This window comes from Diadema antillarum, unplaced genomic scaffold, assembly GCF_040938485.1.
Source record: "Diadema antillarum isolate AM-2024a unplaced genomic scaffold, OU_Dant_1.0 seq00001386_RagTag, whole genome shotgun sequence".
NCBI classification, from domain to species: Eukaryota; Metazoa; Echinodermata; class Echinoidea; order Diadematoida; family Diadematidae; genus Diadema; species Diadema antillarum.
In genome coordinates, this window is record NW_027272142.1 from 461638 (window position 1) to 485283 (window position 23646).

General features: G+C 38.5%; 1 protein-coding gene across 1 annotated transcript in view; it reads right to left on the bottom strand.

Moving 5' to 3' along the window:
• Positions 1-892: 892 nt before the first annotated feature.
• LOC139708907 (neuronal cell adhesion molecule-like) overlaps positions 893-23646 on the bottom strand; it is a 67562-nt gene continuing 44808 nt past the window's right edge. Inside the window, exons 21-25 of the mRNA XM_071620872.1 lie at positions 11096-11257; positions 10694-10723; positions 4584-4712; positions 3433-3520; positions 893-2454 (exon numbers count right to left, since the gene is read on the bottom strand). Of these exons, the coding sequence (XP_071476973.1) occupies positions 2247-2454; positions 3433-3520; positions 4584-4712; positions 10694-10723; positions 11096-11257 (617 nt within the window). The 3' untranslated portion in view covers positions 893-2246. The remainder of the gene's footprint in view (positions 2455-3432; positions 3521-4583; positions 4713-10693; positions 10724-11095; positions 11258-23646) is intronic.

A 23646-nucleotide genomic window follows, 5' to 3' on the forward strand; every position in this document is an offset into this window, starting at 1 on the left:
AACTACGTATCAATTAAAAATGGTTAATAATTGGTAAACTATCAATGATCGGTTGCCTCTTTGACAAGTTATAGACTATATGTACAACAAAATGGATACTACATTAAAATGATTTGAGAAATTTCAGTACCAAAAATTAATGATCATTAACAGAAAGCTCTTAAAAAGATACAGTTACATCCATCCACACTAAGGTAGAAAGAGTTGAGTAGACAAAAGTAAAGGGGTGAAAAAGGGACAAGTTTAAATACTATTTCAGAAAATCTTGACAAAACAAACATGGTGGCATAGGACATCAACCAAAGGGTGACAGACAACAAACTAACAGTCCCACACCTTCATCTTGATGTTGGTTTACAATCCCTCTCTCTCTCTCTGGAATGCTCTAGCAGCTCAATGCAGTATTACCTTCGCACATTAGTTCAACGACTCCCAAGGTCCAAAGATCATGCCGTAAAAGTGTTTATCCGTCTGTTTCAAGAAATATCTTCTCCACATTCTCCATCTTGTATTCTTTCTTCAAAGCTCTCACAGAGTCCTTAGTATATTGTCCTTCTAAACACAATAAGTCTTCCCTTTCAGTTCATAACGGCTTTTTTTTTTTTTTTTCCAGATCAGGTATCATGGCTCAAAGGCCACAGAGTACATAATTTACACAAGTAAAAATATTTAAAAATATATGATACTTGCTCCAACAGATTCATTATGGATACCAGCAACATTTTAAATGTTGAAATATGTACAAATGGAATTGTACAATTAGATTAATAAAAAGCTATTATCATTGTCTGTTATTCTACGTAAAAGAATGCCTTCCTACCCTCTTCCCAGCATACAGTCTCTCTTTGGATAGCTGATAGGGAATGTTATATAACTATCCCCCCCCCCCCCCTTCCAATTTCACATCTGAGGCATGATATTAATGGTTACATCAAAATGTTCTTGTTGCTTATCAATTTACACACACTCTTTTGCCAAAAGGTTAACACAACTGTTAAATGGTTGCTTACTATGATATACTGGATAATTCTATGCCAGTTACTGCAGATTACTTGATCTAACTGCTGTCATAAAACAATATAAAAATGCATAGAAATATATACACACTTGCTGTGGGAGAAAGGATGGGCCTGAATTTGATTGGTTTGCTTCTTGAGTCATTTGTGGGTGGGGCAGACACTGGTAGAAGAAAGTGGTAGTCCTAGGGTTAACATTGAGATCAAAGGACAGGGAAGGAATGGTGAAGCAGCACGGTTGTCCAAGAGCACATGGTCAAATCGGAAGCATAGAAGATTCACAACAGTCACATCCTGGAAATGTGACGCATGTTAGACAGCGGGGGGTTAGACCGACGACAGTATCGCAGCAGATTTTTACGTTATCACTTTCCCCCTCCCCGACATATCGTCACTAGCGCATAGTACTGCTTGTTAGACCCACAGCACCAGAAGATTGGGCAATTGCCACATGGCTTGTCTAGGGACACAACATCAACAAGGCAAGGGGGGCGTGGCTGGCTTTCCCTGCAGTCAGGGTGTGTATGCTGAATGTAGTCATTATCTAACTCTGCCAGTCTATGGCAGACTCCTATACACCACTGTCTGTGTATGCTGAGTCCTACAATGAACCTTGGTATACGGGTAGTTCACTTTCTCCACAGACTCTTCCATTCAAGTAAAGTGGGGACATAGCAGGAGTCCACTCAAACAGACACACTCAAGTGCTCCCTTCATAGGAAGTGGTCAAGTCTGCAAATCACTGTGATACACACAGATACACACACACACACACATACACACACCAATTCATCCCGTACATATAGCACAGAAGGGAACATCCTTTTTTTTTGTCATTTTGTTTGATATAATCCATACTTATCGACTATGTCAAATATAAATACAGAGGACAATCTTTCACCAAAGACAGAAACAAAAATGAATCAAAGGTTTACTAGTCATTTCTAACCAAATCACACTTGCATTAACTGTTATCTTCAACAGCAGAAGCATCTCAACTTTGTAATTAAGCTTGTCCATCAAATGTCCAGTACGGTCTTGGTTGGATTTCCATGAGGACGTCTGCTGCCGGTCAATTTCCGTCAAACTCTACACTCCAATCTCTCTAGCCGGTCTGGCCTCCCAATTAATAATTTAAAATGTCCAATTTCCGTTTTCAAATGAAGTTTCTTGTACTAACAGTAGGAGAGCCTAGAGCACTCCTCCCGTTGCCCCCGGCGATGATGCCTTTCAGACAAACGTGGAGAACGCTGCTCCTCCCTGCTCTCCTTCCTCCGCTGGTCGTTGCTTCTTGTTGTCACCATACTGACCGATGAACGACCCCTCCTCGTCAAACTTGCCCGGGTCTCCATCGGCGTACTCCTTGAGGGAGTCTGATTCACTGCTCCCTGGCTCGCTTTCCAGACTGCCCTGGGACCCTCCAAGTCCCTCCCCCTCCCTGGAAAGAGACAAGAAAATCAACACTTGTGGGTGTGGTCATTTAAACTCTTGTGAGCGTGGTCACATAAAGATTTGTGGGTGTGGTCATTTAAACACTTATGGGCATGGTCATTTAAACACTTGTGAGCATGGTCACTTAAACACTTGTTGGCATGGTCACTTAAACACTTGTTGGCATGGTCACTTAAACACTTGTGGGTATGATCACTCAAACACTTGTGGGCATGGTCACTTGCACCCAGCCAAGTGTGATGAGCATGGACAATCTAAAACATAACATGGATTATAATCTCTTTCTGCTTCTCCCCTAATCTATTCTTACCAGGCATGAATGATTACCCAGATTCAACAGACAGAAATATTATCTTCTCAAGATAAATCTATCTTAAAACAGCCACAACTATCCAAGAGTGTGAAGCATCAATCTCTTAGAAATACAGTACTTGCAAAATATTGCCAAGTTCAGAGGTACTTCACAAAATGTATTGGATAAAAAAAGTTCATGAAAGTCTGTATGAAATGCTACTCAATGTTTGAAATAATCTAGGCGGTTATAGTTCCTACAGATTATGTTTTAATTTTAGGTGGAATAACATCAATCTCACTGAAAATAGAATATGAACAAGTTCATTTGGGGAGTGGATCAGTCATAAGTATAGTAGACTTCAAGCTCTACATAAATTCACTGTCTTTCATTACATTGACTAGTGCAATATTGTGATATATGAATCTTTGATGAAGTATGAATTAAAGTGTTATAGTTGTGTCTGTTTTGCCAAAATACTAGATTTAATTCAGCTTGCATGAAAAGGGTAGAAGAGTAAATTTCACACATCTAAAAAATCAGTCTCTACTTCCTTCATCAGTAAGTAGGGCACTGTGTTACAGAAGGTTTATTGCACTTTATCACTGTAGCTGAAGAAACTAAAGAGGGCGCTATACACAGTTTTTATCTATACTGTTGAAGAGGACCTACCCTGGAGGCTTGTACTCATCAAAGCCCGTGTCATCCTTCAGCGGCGTGCTCTCGATGTCATTCTTTAGCTGCTTCTCCTTGTCTGATACTGTACGAAGAAATCAATCAAATTACAGTTGATGAGACCATGATGATTTCATGACAAGTACTGGCTCTAGTTTGTAAATTATTTTTGGCTATAAATCCTTTTCTGTTGCCAACATATCACCACATTTCATTCATGGTACTTTTGAAATGTCGAAATAGGAGACTTAGAATTTTCACTGGGACGCAATTTTGTAGAAGCAGCTTGTGTACAGGTGAAGAAAGTCAAGAGGAAAATCTTGAAGCATTTTGATTTGATGCATTTTGATTTCTAATTGTCCATCAAACAGATCTTTTCTAATCTTAATACTCTTCCTCAGCATCATTTTCCTAGCGAAGGTGGCTCATGAGAAAGTCACTTAGAAAACAAAATTGACATGAAAGCTTGTGATATTTACTGCAGTAAGTGTTACATTTTGTATGAGATTGCAAGAAGAAAGAGGGCTATATTTGTCAAGGCCCTTCTATGATTCTACTGGGTTGCATGTCATCTGTGGGTAGGGGGAAGACAGGCCTGTGGGTAGGGAGTAGACAGGCCTGTGGGTAGGGGGGTAGATCGTTCACTGCAAAGACGCTTAACTGATAAGACAGGAAAGTGCGCACTGATCTTGTACAAAACAAATGGACAGCACACGGTCCTCATGTGTATTACGCACATCACCTGAGACCACTCAGTTAACTTCAAAGACAGCGCGTCTCAGGTGATGTGTGTCTTTGCCTGAGACGCGCTGTCTTTGAAGATGTTGTTGTTTATCAAGCGTCTTAGATTGTGAGATCATCTTGTTGCCAAATTTTTACCTCCACAAAATAATCCTTATTACTTTCAAACCTCGTTCTTCAAAATAATCCCCTGAACCGAAAAAAAGCAACGACCATAATTTTTAAATCTTTTTAAGAAAATAAAAATACCAAGACCTTTGGAACTGAATGGTGTTTCTAGGTGTACTGAGTTTGTACTTAGCTCTCTTTTGTATCGTCATGTAGGGTAGCCATTTTGTGTCCATTTTTATCGCGCGCCTTCGTATCTTGTTATCTCTACAAACTTTGGTTCACTGTGGCATACTCACCGTTGTACTTTCCTCCTTTCTGGCTCTTGATGATGCAGATGATGAGGAGGATGAGGATGAGAAGGATGATGATGCAGATGAGAGCTATAAGCCATGTTCCCATCATAAAGCCTCCATCAACTACCGTATCTGTAGGAACAACGGATACAATCAAGGACACAGTCAGATTTGACGCTGTAATGGAGTTTAAGGAGGGATTTTCTCGACATCAGATTTTCCCCCCGAGTATGCTATTTCTCATTTGTTCTGAACTGAGGGAGAGAACCAGTAAAAATTATTTCAAGTACAATTGCAGACTTCAATGCTCTTCTGAAACCAGCTGCACAGAATGTGCAAATCATGGATGCGGTCTTTATTAATCATAGTCATTCCATCAGCAAATTTGTGGTCTTTAGAGAAATGAGTTATATCTACTTACCTTTGCCTTAACCACATGTTACACTACATTTTCAGCATTGTGAAGATAAAGAAAATGTGAAGACAATTCTTCCACAACTTATCCCTGGTGACTTTTTGAAACACTCCGGATATTTAACTTTGCCAGCTGCCAAAATAATATGTTTTGAGCATTGCATGAGCATGTTTTATTTTTGTCCTCACTCATTCTTCAATGAAAGCTGCAATGGTACAAAAACGCATAATGTCTGTGGCTGCAAGCATATATGGTAGGACAGGGTCACATTCCATGCTTGTATACATATAGTTTAGTTATCGTTTAGTCATTAGCACTGACTGGAGATGAGTACGATGGTGTTACTGGTTACATGACATCATTCAGATCATTCCAGATGAGTACATAGTCGGCATTTCTGTAAAAATTGTAATTTCATATTCTCTGATTTCACCCCCGCCCGAAAAAGACTAATAATAATTACGTTGAATGTGCCAGGCATTGCCTTTCCTTTCCCAGTATTCTTATATCCTAAACACTAAGACTTCAGTGCTATTGTTTTTATTTTCTCCATTTACTAACAGCTTACACATGACTGACAGATTCGGGGATATTCTACCTTTATTCTGCTCAAAGATGATGAATATTGTATACTCATTGGCACACAAACTGCCCTTGTCAGTTCTATCAGTTCTATACCCCTGTAACTTGTGTAGTGAAGAGAATATACACACAGTGCAGCCTAGATGACCCTAAGTATCTTATTCAATATCTGTGTGTGTGTTGGGTGTATCTGACATCCAATGCCACTACAGCAGATGCCATCAGTGTCATAACACACAACCAATATATATACAGTGGCATACCCTACATATAGCACTGTGTATTAGTGCAAAGGGGGTTGAGCATAATGGAATGCTCGCTAGGGTTTGTTGCTAGGCAATGAGTTTGATTAAGTTTGGCAGGCTTGTTTGGACAATGGCAGTGGAGTGGGAAGGGGGCAAACACGGTCCACACAATTGGCCACGCGACTTCTTGACAGTATACAAGGGGAATAAAGTACTGATAGCTTTTTATAGGCAAACAGTCTTGAGGGTAATGCATTGAATTTTCTCGGCATGCTTCAATCATGTTTGACTTGGTAAAAGTTTGTGAGCTTGGTGCCATGTATGACTCACTTGATCAACAATTTGGGAAGAAGTCCTTGAACACATCTAGTTTTATCAGTATGGAGGATAAACTGACTTACAACTGGCATTATCACTACCACTAAGCAATGCAATTTGATTTTCTGCTCATTTACCCGAAAAAAACAAATTAGACATGAATGGAACATCTACTCTTGAAGCAGAATAACTTCATCTTCACAAGTATTTGTTATTGTGAAATATAAAACAAATATTTTGATGTAGATACCAAAAGGACCCAGGAGCAAATTATACTGATACAGCCTTTTTTTTTCATCATCCTATCAATGTATGGCATACAATACCACTGCACTTCTCTTCTTGTTTTCTAACTCTCTTCCTCAATCTGTCTGTCTGTCTGTCCATCTCTCTCTCTATCTCTCCCCCCTCTCTCTCTCCCTCTCCTATGACCTTTGCCAACATTCCATCAGTGCTACCACCCAGTCTCAATTTTGTGTAGCAGTAACAGCCAAGTCCTTTGCATGCATATGGAGTAGGGGCAGGGAAGAAGAGAACACAATGATATATTCTGTGAAAAAGAGAGAGGTATATATACATAAAGATAGAAAAATAGAGAGATAGCTAGACATAGATAGATAGATAGATAGACAGATAGACAGAGATAGACAGATATATAGATAAGACAAATAGATTAATAATGAATAATGTTAGATGGAAAGATATGTAGATAGACAAGTAGATAGATTGATTGATAGATAGGTAAATGGATACATAAGTATATGAATAGAGATAGATAGATAAATAGATAAGTAGATAATAAGATAAATGAATAGACAGACAGATAGATAGATAGATAGATAGATAGATAGATGAAATGATAGATAAATTGACAGATAGGGAGGGGAGAGAAAGGGAGAGAGATCCTAAATGACAACCCATGCAGTACAGCTACACTGTATACTGTCATGCCACTGAAGATGGAATAATATCCATGCCATTTCATTTAATACATTCCCTACGGTTCTCCAGCAATATGTGCCATGGTTACATAATGGAGCACAAACATCACCATAGCAACCATTGTATAATGCCATGGGTGAATATTTGACCGACTGTCTTAAGATATCTGTCACGAAGGTCACAATTTTCCTTTTAACAGAATACATCAAATCATCGTAGTGACTTCATATCTCATGAAGATAAAGCAATCCCTAAATCATAAAATAAAATGAGTGATGAAAAAATGCTTTCTGCTTCTTTCCCTCCTGCCAAGCCACATACCTTCCACACATTTAAATACACACACACAAAAAAACATAAAACAGGACAAAACAAACAATATATTATGTGTCCTGCCATTTTGATGTCATAATATCTTGTTCTTTTACATGAAAACATGGTGACCTTTGCATGCATTTACATCGAGGATTAAATTTCAATCATGCACCAATGATTGGTTGTTACCTTCATTAATGAGAAACAAATATTTAAACATGGTCACCAGGGTCAGAACAAGAATATGAAGCATGGTAACAGAACTGGATTCTTTTTTTTTTTTTGGACGTATAAAAAAATACATCCATCTGCTCCTCACAAACCTTCAAATCGTATGTTAGAAAGCCGACATATAACAAGCAAAAAATTAGTGTGCTTTTATTTTCACGCGATTTTCATGTCACGTGAAATGCCTGAAAACTTCCACACCACATAAATTTCCACTTTTACAGTACTACACAACTTGCATCCGGCAATTAACATTTGAACATCACAACATTCAAGCAGCTTTGCTTGCCAAGGTGTTAATTCAATGTTAGCTGGTTTTTTTCCCACTCTGCATTAATAACAAAGTTTCCCCATAAGATCACAATACCAAGACTCAGCCAAGAAGAGGCAGAAGAAATTTACTCTCCTGAGAAAGCTAGAAACAGCGATAACTAACACCAACAGTGATCTGAAAATTTGGACATTATCTTATGAATTTTACAAATTTCAAGCATCAGGACGATATGAACAAGCCAACATGGAGATGTATAGTCTGTCATTAATGTCATTTTTTTTAAATATATCTATGATCTGATATGCTCTATCTGTGGCAACTATAGAGGTAGTCCAATCCTTCAGAGCTAAAATCAAAGAAAAGTCTGATATCATGGTCAAAGGCAGAAAGGAATGATCAACTTATGTCTGTCATACGACAGGCCAATAGGATGCTATGTTTTGGTGACACACTACGGGCTAATTAAAAGAGAAATTTATCGTCTTATCATTCTTCAAATTGTTCTTAGATTCTAACTGCTTTACAAATTTCAAACACATGTTTCTTATCCCAAAACTTTCCTTTCTATTGTCTGTTTTGAAGCATATCATAGAAGTCTGTATAACCAGAAGAGCACCCTACTTTGGAGGAGTTACTCTAAGTTATTAAGTGTTTGTAATCTAATCACATTCTTATCTCCACAAATTGCTTCACTGCGTGAATAAGTTTATCAATGATAATGAATGTTGTTACCCTGTGTGTAACATATATTTTTTGGATGTTGGTTTCAAAAGAAATATGTCGCAAGGCAAAGCTGTAATGTAATAATGGAGAAATATTATCAATGAACATGTATTTTTATATCAAAACTATATTTTCTCAAATGAGGTGTAAAAACCCAACAAAAAATAATGTACATGGATTTCATTTCTTGAGCATTTAGTGCAAAGCAAAAAGCAAAATCTCATTTTCAATCACTTGCAATAGACTTATTGCAACATATACGCTGCAAATGATTATGTAGAAATAATTGCACACCTCTTTACTTTGATGATTTTCATGAAAAAGCCCCTTTTCCCTTTCTTCTTTTGGACGACACTTTAATTCGCCATAACCAAAGATGTAACTGCAGTGTATCAAATGTGTGTATTTTACATGAAAAAAACAACAACAAAGTTGCTTGACATTCCCTGGGGAATTTTTTTTCCTGTCAAAGTTAATTTCTACCATAGTTGTCTTTCCGTAGTGCTTTGCCACTCATTAAACAGCTGCATTCAGAGAAAACCATTGCTCACAATCTAATCCTACATTGTCATTCTCCCAAACATGCATTTATACGAGTGGGGTTAGGGCATAACTGTGTCTCTGATCAGAGACATGTACAGTGTGATTAGAGCATTTCAAATTATATCGCAAGTCAGCAGGAAAAATACAGTAGAGATGAAGAGGTATGGTGAAGGCATGAAAAGGATGTACAGGAATAGAATCAGTGACAAAATACACCTCTCTCTCTCAGTCATTCACTCAGTCCCCTCAAAAAGAAAAGAACCCAAAAAGGATTTTCAAAGATTTTGTGGCATCACAAAATGAATAGCTAGAATCCCTGTGGCTACTTCAATGAAAATTGGACAAATAAAAAAAGAGTTGTCACTTTAGACTTCTCATTCCAAGATTTGGATGCAGTGAAATTATGCAATAGCTTGGTAAATTAAACAAACTAGCTGTTGCTATGGCAACTTCAATGATTATTAAAGGGCAGACGTTTTGTACACTGTCTCATTTTTTCAGGACCTCGAACTAATAGTGAGTCACATGTCCATGTGGAGGCAAAGGGTGCATGAAAAATTGATTGTGCTTTCATGTTTTTCCCACAAAGAAATTTGCATACCCCGATGGATTGGAGAGAGCAACATCTCATATTTCTTATGGATGAGGCATTGATACCCTTGAATGTCTCAAAAGGGAAATTCTGGACCAGATAAAGATTAGTCTGACAAGAAAGAGCGAAATTTATAAGCACAACAGTAAAAAAAAATTGACCTTTATTGGACGAAAACTATGGAAGTTCTTTTATGAAATTGTGAAACTCTGCAAATTTTCACAAACACTTCTTGAACAGTCAATATAACTATGCGCAAACGATTGAGTTGATGATGTCATTGCCTCAAAACTTGGTGTGTAGTTGTACATAAACATCTAGAAATATCCCACTTTTTTCTTCAACTGCATTTACGCCCAAATCTTGAATATTAACATATCTGACTGATCATTATTTTGAAGTTATTAAGCCAGAAGTACAGCATAACAGTATGTTCTATACTTTTTTAACAGAAACAATGAATATGAAATCATCAGCTCACTCACTTTACATGCTCATATCAAATGTTCGAGAACTGTTTTGTAAAAATTAGCACAACTGAACAATGTCACAAAGTTTTTAAAGATTTTTATTTGATTTTGATGAGATCTTTACTATTGGTGCCTGCAAAATTGTACTCTTTCCTTTCAGACTGACTTTAAACTTGTCTGGAATTCTCCTGTAAGGAAGAAAGACAGCCTCTTTAACCCACTGACTACTAGATCAGTCTCATGACTGTACACCCTCGCCACAAGCTCAAATCAGTTTGCCTTACACTCAGTATTCAGAGAGTTAAGCAAGAGGAAGAAGGAGAATGACATGAAGGTAAGATGAGAGAGTAGTGATGGATGCATTAGAAGCAGAAGGACACAAGTCAACTTATGCCCTTTTGCTCTCAACCGATGACAGATTAGATGGCAAAATGAATGCAAATGGAGATGTTATAATTATCCAAACCTTTCTCCGGTACGACCGTTATATTCTTGCCTGTTTGAGAGAGGACAGGATAAAAGTCACATAATTTCATCCCGGATATTGCCTTTATGTCAGACAGCTATCAGTTTATTTTATCTCAACAGTGGATATTATGGGTTACGAAAGGAATATATTCTATTACTTGTAGAAGTGTAATTAATATTCAGTCACCAAGATCTAATGTTGCTATTCATTGATTGGTCTATACAATGCATAGATAGATTGATATATAATCTCTAGAAGAAATAGTGATTTGTCCATTAGCCACCATTTCTGACTTATGAATAATATGGATAATATGCCCACTATAGTGACTATGGAAAGACTAAGGCTAGGGATAAAAAGGGAAGGGTTAAGAGAGGGTGATGTGGTACACAGTCTTACCGGTTCCTGCAGTTGTGAATTCTGCGTCCTCACTGTTGGTTGCACCTGCATAGTTCTTCGTTCGTAGCTGGGCTTCGTACGTGGTCTTTGGCTCGAGACTAGTCAACATGATTTGTGTCGCATCCAGGACATCCACTGGAGCTGTGGTCATATAATCTTTGTCTGTGGGGTGTCAAATAGAAGACAAGATATGACAGGAATTAGACAATCAATGGACATTAAAGAACTAGTGCAAAACTTCCCTATACAACGCGAACGCACATCTGTTCAATTTCGGCATGTGTGTGTGTGTGTGCATGTGTGATGTTAGTATGTGTGTATGTGGGTTGTATATGCTTATATATGAGTGTGTATGTGGGTGTGATCATGTGTGTGTATGTATGTGTGTGTCTGTGTATGTGTGTATTTTTATTTTGTGTATGTGTGTATTCTTATTTTGTGCTTGTGTAAGCACAAGTAAGGGGGAATATGATAGAACCGACCAATTGCACATGCTTACACTCACTCTATGCGAATGAAACTCTTATGGAAAACTGCAAGGAAAAAAGAAAACACATGTAATGGAAATGAAACTCCATTCCTCACAATTACTACTGCAACAACTCTACAATGTCATTATGGAATGAGCTCAATAAAGAACAGCCGGCATCGAGAGATAATTCACCTCTTTTAGGCAAACTTGAAGGGTATATGGGCAAATAATCAGTTGAAAGGATACAATTTAGGGCAGGGAGAGGAGACACCCACATACAGACTGGCATTCGAAATAAACACGCTGAGCTGAGAACACCGTACACATATCCTCTTATATTAGTGCATTCACCCTCAACAGTCTGCCACAAGTGAAGTTCATCAGACCTATCTCAATTACTCCCAAAACAAGGATACAATATTTGTTCCAATTCACCATCAAACAGACTCAATCAGCCATTCAGTCTATCACTCTTCAGAAGAATTTTCTTTCAGACAAGTGAACGCAAACAAATTTTATTCAACCGTTTTGGGTCCCACCCCCCCCCCCCCATACGCCATACCACACACCCACTCTTAGGAAACTTGGCAGAGCGATAACAAGGACGTACCTTCTCCCTTCAACTACATCTGAGCAACAGCAACAATTCAAGGGGACATTAAGTTATTCAGAGTTGAAAGCACGGCCTTAATTTGTTTCCTCTTGGTATCTTTCAAACAAGAAATCAATCGCAGTATTAAATGGTTTATTGGCTTTGAATTTATATCATTCCTCCCAGAGGTCGACCTGGGGTCACCGCCTTTTGAAGTGTGTGGATGACAATAGTTGGAGGGCACTGGTGGTAGGGGGTGAACACTTTGCACCCCTTTCATTGGTGTCTGGCTCTAGGTGTACAGTCAGTCAGCTAAACTTGGTATCACCTCTGGACGGCAACTGAAGCCTTTTCATCCAAGAATATTACAAAAACCTGAGTTTAGAAATAAGAGACAACTTTATTTTGATTGGCAAGTCCTTGAATTCTTTACTGGTATAGTCCTGTGTGTATATATTATATAAAATATGAGGATGGACTGGTCAAACACTAGAAGTGGCTGGGTGGACACTAGCCAACTGATTGTCCACTCTGATGAGACAGAGTCAACATTTACTAACAAACAGTGGGAACAGGAAAGATAGGCAGAGTAATCTGACAGGCCTTGTGGAATAGCAAACATAATTAAATCACAAAGCCTACACATGCCATTTCAAATATACAGACTCACAAACATACACACAATCAACCCACAGAGGTATACAAGTTCGCATTCTTAAATGAACACACATACAGTATATAAACTCATACAGATACAAGTACATTTCAAAGCCTGTATCCACCGTTACACATTATACAGACTCACTCACGAACAAACATTCATACCATGCGTACAAGTTCACACATATATTTTATGTACACACACATTCTAAACTCATACAGACATAAACACACACATACGTGAACAAACATTCACACATACACACATGAATACACATTATATAAGCTACAATGTTAGTATCAAGTCATCCAATGGCATAAGTCTCCTTCATACTACTGAGACCTGTGTGGGTGGGTGTTTGAAAATACTTTTTAATCATTCTAATTAGTTCCTACAAAAAATTGACTCATCATGAAGGTTATTAATTCTAAGCTTTCAAAGGACTACCCCTTGGAGGCTCTTAGCCATGCTATATCAAATTTATCAGTTAATATTGCATCTTTCTTTAAACACTAACTTCAGGAAAATCCTGCATTTGCACTTTCTCCATACTAAGATGTGAAGTCAGTAGTTGCGACATTTTTGAGACATGTATTTGCCTATGATGATAAAGTCCTATCTCTTACAATGCAATTATCAAAACTAATCTGAAATGCTTCATCAAGTCATTTTCTTTTTTAAATTTCAATACCAATTCTTTGTTTGTTTGTTTGTTTGGTCTTTTTTGCAGAAGGAAAATATGTCAGGAACTGTGCAAAGATTACAGGAACAACTGACTGACATCTATTCAAGACACAGTGATATAGATAGGCTGCTCTATTAGACAAAACAAGCAGGGAAAAAATTACCTGAAATTATGAAAACAATAAGGGAAGATAGAATGTATTTTTGGTCAGTTATAAGAAGCCGTCTCCACGAGCTTCCACAACGTCAGCCATTGAGCTAAGGCTGGATGTAAGGTAGTCTCGGTCTGAAGATTCTAACTTCACTGTGAGGGGATAATACCAGCTATGATACTGAAGGTCATAGGCTATGAGGTTTATCATTAAAATTTCTGCTAGTGAGTAAATTAAATATGCATCCCTTCATCACATAAGATGTGTTGCCGTAATTAGCTCTCACTCTGTCCTTTACATCATAGTACTTTTCATTGCAATGTGCCAAATAGGAAAAGGGAAAAAAAAAAAAACAACCAACAGCCACACCCTAAAGTTCTTTCATTCTTGTATACTGCAGTCAAGCTTCCTTGATACCAGGCTACTTCAAACAATAAATTAAAACTTCAGTCATCAGTTAACAATATTCTACCAGTAAGGACTCCAATTCACTCTAAACTGCCCAAGGCCAAGCTATGAGCTGCTATGAACTAAACGCCAGCATCATCCCCTTGAATGACAGTTATGTTGCCATGGTTACTTCCACATGCTCTGGCCTCTTCTGAATAGCAGAAATAGTCAGAGATCTGTTACAAGAGAAGAGATATAGATACTTACAGCACATGCATGGCTTATGCTACTACTACCATTAGAATTCTTGTACTAATACTATTGCTAAAAATATCTACTTCTACCACTACTACTGATATTGTTGATGCTACTACTACTATCACTATTCTGCTTCTACTACTACTACTACTACTATACTACTACTACTACTACTACTACTACTACTACTACTACTACTACTACTACTACTACTACTACTACTACTATTACTACTACTACTATTACTACTACTACTACTACTATTATTACTACTACTACTACTACTACTACTACTACTACTACTACTACTACTACTACTACTACTACTACTGCTACTACTAGTACTACTATTACAAGTAATTATAACAATAATGCTAATGCACTGCAATATAGGAAGATAGAAATATATGTTATGAGGTGCTCATTGTGACTGTAGTCAGTCAATACAACACACACTGTGAGGCACCCTAGTATAGGCAGCTATGGCACTGAGTTATTCATTCCTGTGTGTGTAGTAGATACTGACATGGGAGAGAGATAGAGAATATACATCAAGACCGACCCCTAAGGTACACTGTAACCTAGTGTGCACACGTGGGAGGATGTTTACCATGCAAACAGTAGATTTTTTAGTCTCTTTTTCACAGCTCTTTGCGAGAGTGCAAATTCTGTACACACATAGAGCTAATTCACAGGGGCTAAACCAAGGATCATTTCTGGCTTTGTTTTGTGTGTGTATGATATATAAAATATAATTTTATCTTCTTTCTTTTTTTGTTGGGGGGGGGGGGTACATATATGTTCGCAGTGGTCCTCTGCTCATGGGGGATATTTTCTTTATAATTTAATTTGAGAATATCATGTAAATCTTCCATCATTTAAATTACAGAAAAAAAAAACTAACACAAATTCTGTACATGCATGGCAAATTGGTAATGGTATAAGATATTCTGAATTAACTGATCTCATTTACATGAAAATGGAACCTGGATATCTATCATACTGATTTCTATTATCTATCATTTCTGATGGTATCACATTAGGTCTAGGGTAACATCAATCCCACTGCAATCCAGTTTTTTTTCTGTATATGAGGCTTAATAAATATGCCATAGCCATTCTTCACACATCCTCATTAATATCTGCACTTTACCAGCAGTCAGGGCTGGTCATCATCTCGTTTGCTAGTACTGAGATATCAAAACGTTTCTAGCTTGGCATCATCGCATCCTAGCTTCAATGAGATCAAACTGCATCGCGTTTGATGCTAAGGCGGCGAGCCTACTTCACTGCTCTAACATTTATGTCATGCCCATTTGGCAACAGCTCAGGCGATTGTCATAAAATAAATATTATTATCAATTTCATGGATACTCCCCTTCATCTCCCACTATAAAAGTCTCTGGCTAAAGCCCACTCCATCCTTGTACCATGTAAGCTAGCTACACTTCGCCTACTCGTGTACAGCTGCTCGACTCTCTCCTCTCTTTCTATCTGATCTCTATCTACCCTATAGCCTCACTATCTGTGTTCATACCATACATTCCAGTGGCTAGCAAGGTATCAAACGGTTTACCTTCATCGCCGTGTTATATCCGCCTACGTACAGATACATGATGTATGGTTTCATAAATTATGCACGCAGCACTTCATACGGTTCGTTACATCCCAGAGGAAGCATCGTTAGCCTTCTTATCTATACTGAGCATCAATTCCAGTACACAGCCATTATGGTGTCGATTTTCGGATGAAATGACACTAAATTAGCTTTATTACAAATATTGAGGCTTGGCCTCTGATTGCCTTGTAGCAATTATGACAACAAACTTGGTTTGTACCGCTGCAACCATCAAGAAAGCTTTCATAATATTTCTCATTTCCTTCACCCTTTGTCATTGTCATGATCAAAAGTGCACACTTAATATCAAACAATAAGAAAAGTGACACACTTGTAATATCTTACAAAATTTGATATCAATATTACTGGAAATGAACCCTGAAGGTAGTAAGCAATTACTTTCTTACCATTCCCTGATGATTCAATTACTGGTAAATGTGCTCAAATTGGCAACCGAAGAGATCCCCTGACACTAATGATGATACGGAACAACCAGACAAAGGAATCATATCCATTCTTTGTCCACTCTGTAAAGTTCCCTGCATGGTTCCTTGACATTAAGCATCAGTTTGAAGGAAGAGGACACCACACAGTAATGACATTGGATAGCCACAGGGAGCCATTTCTCGCTACTATGCACTTCTCATCTCTCAACACAACCCTGCACATATTGGAACAGATTGGCCAATGACACTCAGTCCCACATATACAATTTGGCGTGACTGTTATGAGGCACCCTGCTTTCACAACTGAGAGCCCTGCTTGAAAAGGGATACTTGTATCTTATCTGGTCCAGTAAACACAGCCATAATTGTTCATTGTCTCCTAAAATTACAGTCATCATACCATAATAGTTTCACACCTTCACAATCAAGCTTTCCCCCCACCCACCCCCATAAAAAGGAGACTTCTGTTCAGTACTGTGACCAACCAATAATATGTTGGTGACGATGATTGTAAATGTAGCCATCTGTCTAGGCAATACCAACAAGGAAAAAGAGAAATCTAAGACTGTCATGAAGGTCTCACCCTTTGATCTAATTACATCCAAATTATTCCCTGAAAAGCTCATTCTATCTGGCAGATGACTACTCTGAATCCCTGCTGTGACTATTGATACCTTTTGTTACAGGAATAGATACTGTTGTTAACAGTAATTTTTACTTATCTTTTCTTAAAGACTACATCTGTCAAAATGGTATCACTGTGTAACATGTTATTGCTCTTTGAATGTATCCGGGCAATTACCCCCCCCCCCCCCCCCCCCCCCCCCCCCCCCGGCTAAATACTGGTTAGTGGTAAGGTTAGAGTTAAGATTAGGGTTAGGGTAAGGTTTAGTGTTAGGAGTTTGGGTAAGGGTTAGGGTTAGGTTCAGGATTAAGATTAGGATTAGGGACAGGGGAAGGATCCGGGGGTAATTGCCCTAGACCCCTCTTTGAAAGCAAGCACAGATAAAGTATAGCATACATGTACATCTCTGCACAGCCTACACCTTCTTACCAACAGCCTAATGATCAAAAGCTTTCACTTTTCTGCAACTTAAAGCCTTTTATTTATGCCTCTTCTTTGTCAACACAAATGAGGAAAGGATACGAACAGAACAACCTTGAACAAATTGAATGAAAGAAAGAGGGAAAAGCTTGAATTACAAGTACTCCCTACAGATATGGCTTGGATTGTATGAATGTTTCTCTCTCATAAAAAGTCAAAACTTCTTTTCCCTAAAGTCTCTAGGCCAGGTCTCATTGAATTTCTGCGAATTTAGGTTGCCTATGTTTCAGATTTCAGACAAAAAGCGCAGCGGCACGGCCGGAATCCGACACTGTTCATCACATTCGGCTGTTTGCTCACCGCGAGCTGAGCAATCTTGAATCCACCCTGCCTCCTTAGCATTCCATGACAACAGTGCCAAAGACAGTCACACAATACAATCGCCGCCCCTGGTCATCCATCCATCCAACAACGCTGGGCTGAAATGACGCAAAAGATGCGCATCCTGCTCGAACCCAGCGCACGTAATCAAAAGATTCAAGGACTCCCAAATACTACGTGTGTAGACTCGTGCAATAACATCCAATATCAAGTGTGGGTTCTTCTACATTTCCTATAAATGCTGAGTGAGCATGTGTATGCCTGCACGTGAAATTCTGAGCTCAGTGGTATGGGATACCACACACAGTAAAGACTCAATGTGATGCCAAATCATGAAAAAATATCTCACGCTTCTCCTCTGAGATTTTTTTTTTTCTCGTAACTCTGAGAGCCATGCCAAATATTTGTGAAATTATCAAGTAGGTACAATACTGCAAACACCATGCAATTTTTCCTTGCCATCAATAAAGAATGTGTCTCTGCTACTATACCAGCAGCTTCTTTGCTCAGGAATGTATTTATATATCTCCCCATTTGAGGATCATGGGGTAGCCCCTATCAGTGTCAACATGTAGATGAAGTCATTGGAGTCTCACCTTACAGTGAGTACACATCTGAGGCATGCAACTATTGGAGGCCCATCGGCAGTTGTCTGGGATGCCGTAAGGTTCCCCGATATCTTGTTTCTCTCGAGTCCCCCAAGTTAAACATCCCAAGGATCTCTACACCGCTCCATTGATGCTGAGCTGCGACCTATGACCTTTGAGGTGCATTGGAGCATCTTGTACCACAGACCGAGGAGAGGCATATCTTATGCCATCATTGTAAATGCATGGCTAGCGTCCCATGTATGCCAGTGTTAAATCATCCAATCATATGAATGCTTGGAACCCTGTCTGAAGGCTACAGGCTCACTCTTTCCCTGCCTGGAGTTCTGGGTAGATTAACATGTAGCATGACGTTAATGATGCATGCTTTATCAGTAATGTGAAATTCTTGCTCGGACTAAAATTACAGCACCATCATCTACTCCCTATTGCAATAGGCAAGCCTCATTAGCACTAAAATGCCAAAGACACACAACCTACAGCCTAATGAATTCTCAGAAGATAGTTTCTAGAAGGCAAACAAAAGCAGTGGATTAAGGAACACACAGCTGTTTAGACACGAGAACAATCTAAGTATAAGAAATGCACTGATGCAACAGCAGCATGTATAGCTATCCCATGTTGTCAAATTTGATATTGGATGCAGTATGTTAGCCATAGTTTGGTATTGGTATCACAAATTATACAAAAAACAGGAATGGAATCATCTACTTCTGATATGAACACAGCAGGCATACACAACCCATGTCTCAGGAATGACAAGGTGTGGTGAGAAACTGTAGAAAAAGGTACATTTGAACTGTCTCCTTTACTGGAGATCTCACATGTAGAATTCCTTGTCAGTAGTTGTAGGTGTGCAATGTAAACCGCTCCAATTATTACAAACAGGTTTAAGTTCAACACTGGACCCCATTAAGAGGTACTGAGTTATCATGTACAGCTTGACATAAGAGGAGACCCAGTCAGCGAGCTATTTTTACCACGGCAAGCGCTTTAGATTACAGCTAAATGAGAATGAGTTGAGGACTCCCGAGAGGTCAGCTATGGGACAGGTTGAGTGCGTGTTGTCATGACGAATCCAATGATCTCTGCTGGATCCACACGGGATCGGTACGTCAATGTACAAACAATATTGAAAAGCACGAGTGCAGTAGATATAAATCGATGGCGGTAGAGGGATGGCAGTGCACTTGTACTGCATGTAATTAGCAATTCAAACACGATGATGAAATGATAATAACCAAGCAATCAGCCTTTCGCTTGGTGAGGACTAATAATGGGAAATGCATTACGCCTACTGCAAACCAGTGATACATAGCTAATAGGTTCTTTCAACATGACTTCAGCCTACATGCATTTTGATCGCACAAATACACCATGTTATCTATGGAAAATAGGAAGAATATCTTGTTCCATGACAATGAATGCATTTAAAACTATGAACAAACCTATGTCTTTCTTGCATCCTGTAATCTATCACTTTGATAATCCATCCATTTTTTTTTTCTGACACCTACCAAGCATATAGAGCTCTCTATCTTAGAAAATACTCTGGAAAAAATACTGAACTGCATAGAAACCATGGTAACAAACCCTTTCTAAGCTTTACTAATGAGGTATCTATGCATGGGTATCTCAAACATACTATATTCTGATGAGTAAAATGTTTCCCTGATTACGCCTCAAGGGAAGTATTATGTAACATGATTAATGTCATTTTAAAGTGTAATCAATCACTATTTAACAACAATGCAAGCTACACCTGAGTGCCGAGACAACCCAAATCACCTCTCATAAGATGATATTTTATGTAGGAAAAAAGGTATGTGTGGGTGGGGGTGGCTAGTGGGTCATGCTCTTTTTTCAAGCTATGTGCCAAACTGTCGGGACAGCTCAGCACAGAAATCACTTTAAGATGTCTGGTTTTAGGATTCTCTCGGACATTCCATTAGTGGAGGACCACATCCCGCATCCATCATCCTCATCTTTCATTTACCACACCCATTTTTCCTCTTCATCCGAATCGCTCACAGAAGAGCTCTATCTTTCTCAGCTATGGGGAGACTCCATCTTTCTAACTATTGCTGTCCACTCCCATTTGGTCGAGTCATGTGACATGCACAACATCATTTTGTTTTGTTCATGATTTTAAAACAGCTTGCATAAAAATGATTGATGCCCCTGAGTAAATTCATTTCAGCGTCTCATGTACCAACTCTCTTTCCATCTGACAAATAATGTCTTTCTCAAACTAAGGAATAGCTCTGATCCACTAGAAATATTTGATCGATACAAATAAAAATAAAAATTTTGCAAACAGGACTCAAAAACACATTTTTAAAAGTCGCCATTCTCAATTCATTTAATTAGAATCAAGCAACATTGAATTCTGTGCATCGTCATTAAATTATTAATGTCTGTTCACCAAGCATTCTGTACACCAGAGAGTGAGTACATAAGTCATTAGATTGAAACATAACTAAGCTTGTTAGTGAGAAAACTTCAGACGAAGACAAACTACTCTCTTTACCAACCACATCAAACATACCGCTATGACTTGTCTTGTTCAAAACACAAAGACAAATCCAGTAGTGAGGCCAATGATCTCTGCAGTGATACAATAAACATGTTGGATTCTAGTGCAGCGTCCACACAAGGTTGAATGCATCTTGGGACTGTCCACTCTGGTCACTCACAAGATTAATAAGAGCAGCTGTGATTTCGCGAAGATCTACCCCTACAAATGAAGATCACGAAATCTGCCTTTATGGAACAGCACTTCCTTCCTGCAACGTAGCATCTGGTGAAACATTTCAATTCATCTATTTATGTCACATAGCATTTCATGTACCTGTAGTCTATTGAAGTGAAAGAAGTTACTTGCAGACTATCCTGTCTTGCTTTCTTTTTGTTTTGTTTTTTATTTCATTTTTGATTTTTTTTTTTTTTTTTTTTGGGAGGGGGGGGTGGCAGGCTGAGTGAATGTGTGCGCATGTGTGAAGTTCACACAGGAACCATACACATCTCTCTTTATCACTTGGGAGACGGGGGAGGGATTAGAGGAACAAAATATTGGGATCATAATGCTAACAAGATTGACAAAATGAATACCTCATTGTAAATGCAAATATTACTACAATAGACAAATGGCTGTCAGGATTTGTGGTTTTATGCCACTGTAAGAAATCTCTCAGTCCTAAATCTAAATACACCCCCTCATTTCAAACTGCCACTTAACTCCACCCCCATCACATGACTTGGTGTCTTTGTCCCTACATCTCTGCCTCTTTCTCTACCTAACCACCAATCTCCCCCATCCATTATCCCCCTACCACTTATCTATTACCCTCCTCATCCATCTCCACTCCGCATCTTCACTATCCATCTTTCCTCATCCCAAACTATCGCACCGTGTCCCTCCTTCCATTCTCTTGGTCCGTACTAGCTAGACAGGCAGACACAATAGACATACCGCAACTAATGTCAACCAATTATCTGTATCACATACAGAGCACGCATATAGCTTAATGCAAGGTAACACTCGGGGACTGTAAAAGCAATCAGCAAGGGTATGTACAAATAAAGTTTACGGGTTATTACAACTGATTTAAGGTTATAACAACTGATTTAAGGCCATACATGTGTAACTGTGTATACATGTGTAAGATGTGAGTGTGTATGTATGTGTGTGTGTGTAGGTGTCTGTGCATGTGTACATGTGCATGTGTTTGCATATGTGTGAGCTGTTTTTGCGTGTTGATCTTTACGTCTCGCTTCAAGTCATTACAAAGCTTAGTCTTTACTTACAGGTCCAACATGGTTTCTAGTCCATGCAAGCAAAGAGCATGATGCTACACGTATGTGAATGCAACCATAACTTTCTGTATGCAAGTTTGATTTAACGATATATGTTCCCTACCACCCCAAATCTGATAAAGACATTATTGTATCTAATTGTATCATGACTTGTTTTAAGTGGCCTCTAAAGAAGCAGTGAATACTTGATTCAAAATAAGCAGAGCAGAGCAAAGGTCAGACGAGACTAGACTGAGACAATTCTCAGATGAAGGTTGGTTTTTTTCTTCCTGGTTGAGCGACAGTCCAGGCTATGTCTCCAACAAATGATCAGTAATTAGCGTAGATGAGCACCGATCGTATACACACAAGCACTGTGCATCAAATGTCAAGTTAATGAGCTATGACTTTGGAGAGGGCCACTGTGGTTACCACCAGCTGTATGGTGGCTGAGAAGGAATAACGAGCATGGAAGCTTGCCTAATACTGCCAGACTATAGGTGGGTGCGTGTGTGGTGTGTACATTCATTTATTGAAAACTAATTGTTTTATCAAAACATTCAATGTATGCTAACTAATGCCTCCACGTGGCAAGCATTTCATAACATTGGAAACTATGAAGTTATATACGCCTTATGAAAAAGTGCAATATGACACAAAAAAGAACAACTGATTAAGCAGGATATAAAAATCTCAGCTTTATCTTGCTAGACACCAATTCTCTTTGAGGCTGTTACACTTCTTTATAATCTGAATCTCCTAAAAGCAAACTTGAATCTGCTTCACTATTAATATTTGCTCTCTATGATACTATATTCAGTCAGATAGAGTCACCTCTACTACCAAATAGATGAAAACTTTGCCATTTGTGGGCGAGGTGAAGACTGAATCATAACATCAGCTGAGAGAAGAGATATTCTTAATACATCAGCTTACAATAGAAGAAATCTCGTTTACCACAGATGCCCTTTGAAATATTTCCATGCGATCACTCACTACCTGACCAAACGTACACAAAGTCCCTCCAGCAAGGGTTTCCTGTTTCACCTTGTTTGGATGTTTCCTGCTAGATATCATTAGTTTAGATGTATCACATTCTTCCATCTCATCACTTCGCATTCAATGTATATCACATACTCTGAAGAATATGCATTTCAGTGCTTGTTATATCAACATTTAGGTCTTCAGTTGAAAATAATAACATAATCCAAGATAATTCTCAAGATCTTTCTAAATTAAGCAGAGTTTCAATATTGTTATGTATACATCAACTGTGCTAATTGTGTTAAAATTATGTATTATCCTAGACTTGCACTATACTAGTCCATATTTTGTATGAAACACCTAGATTTACAGCTAAACAATTTTGGTGATAAGTTGGGTCACAATCATACCGCAAAAGCTGCTGAGGAACACCACGTTGAATATGAAAAGATCAGAGTTTACACC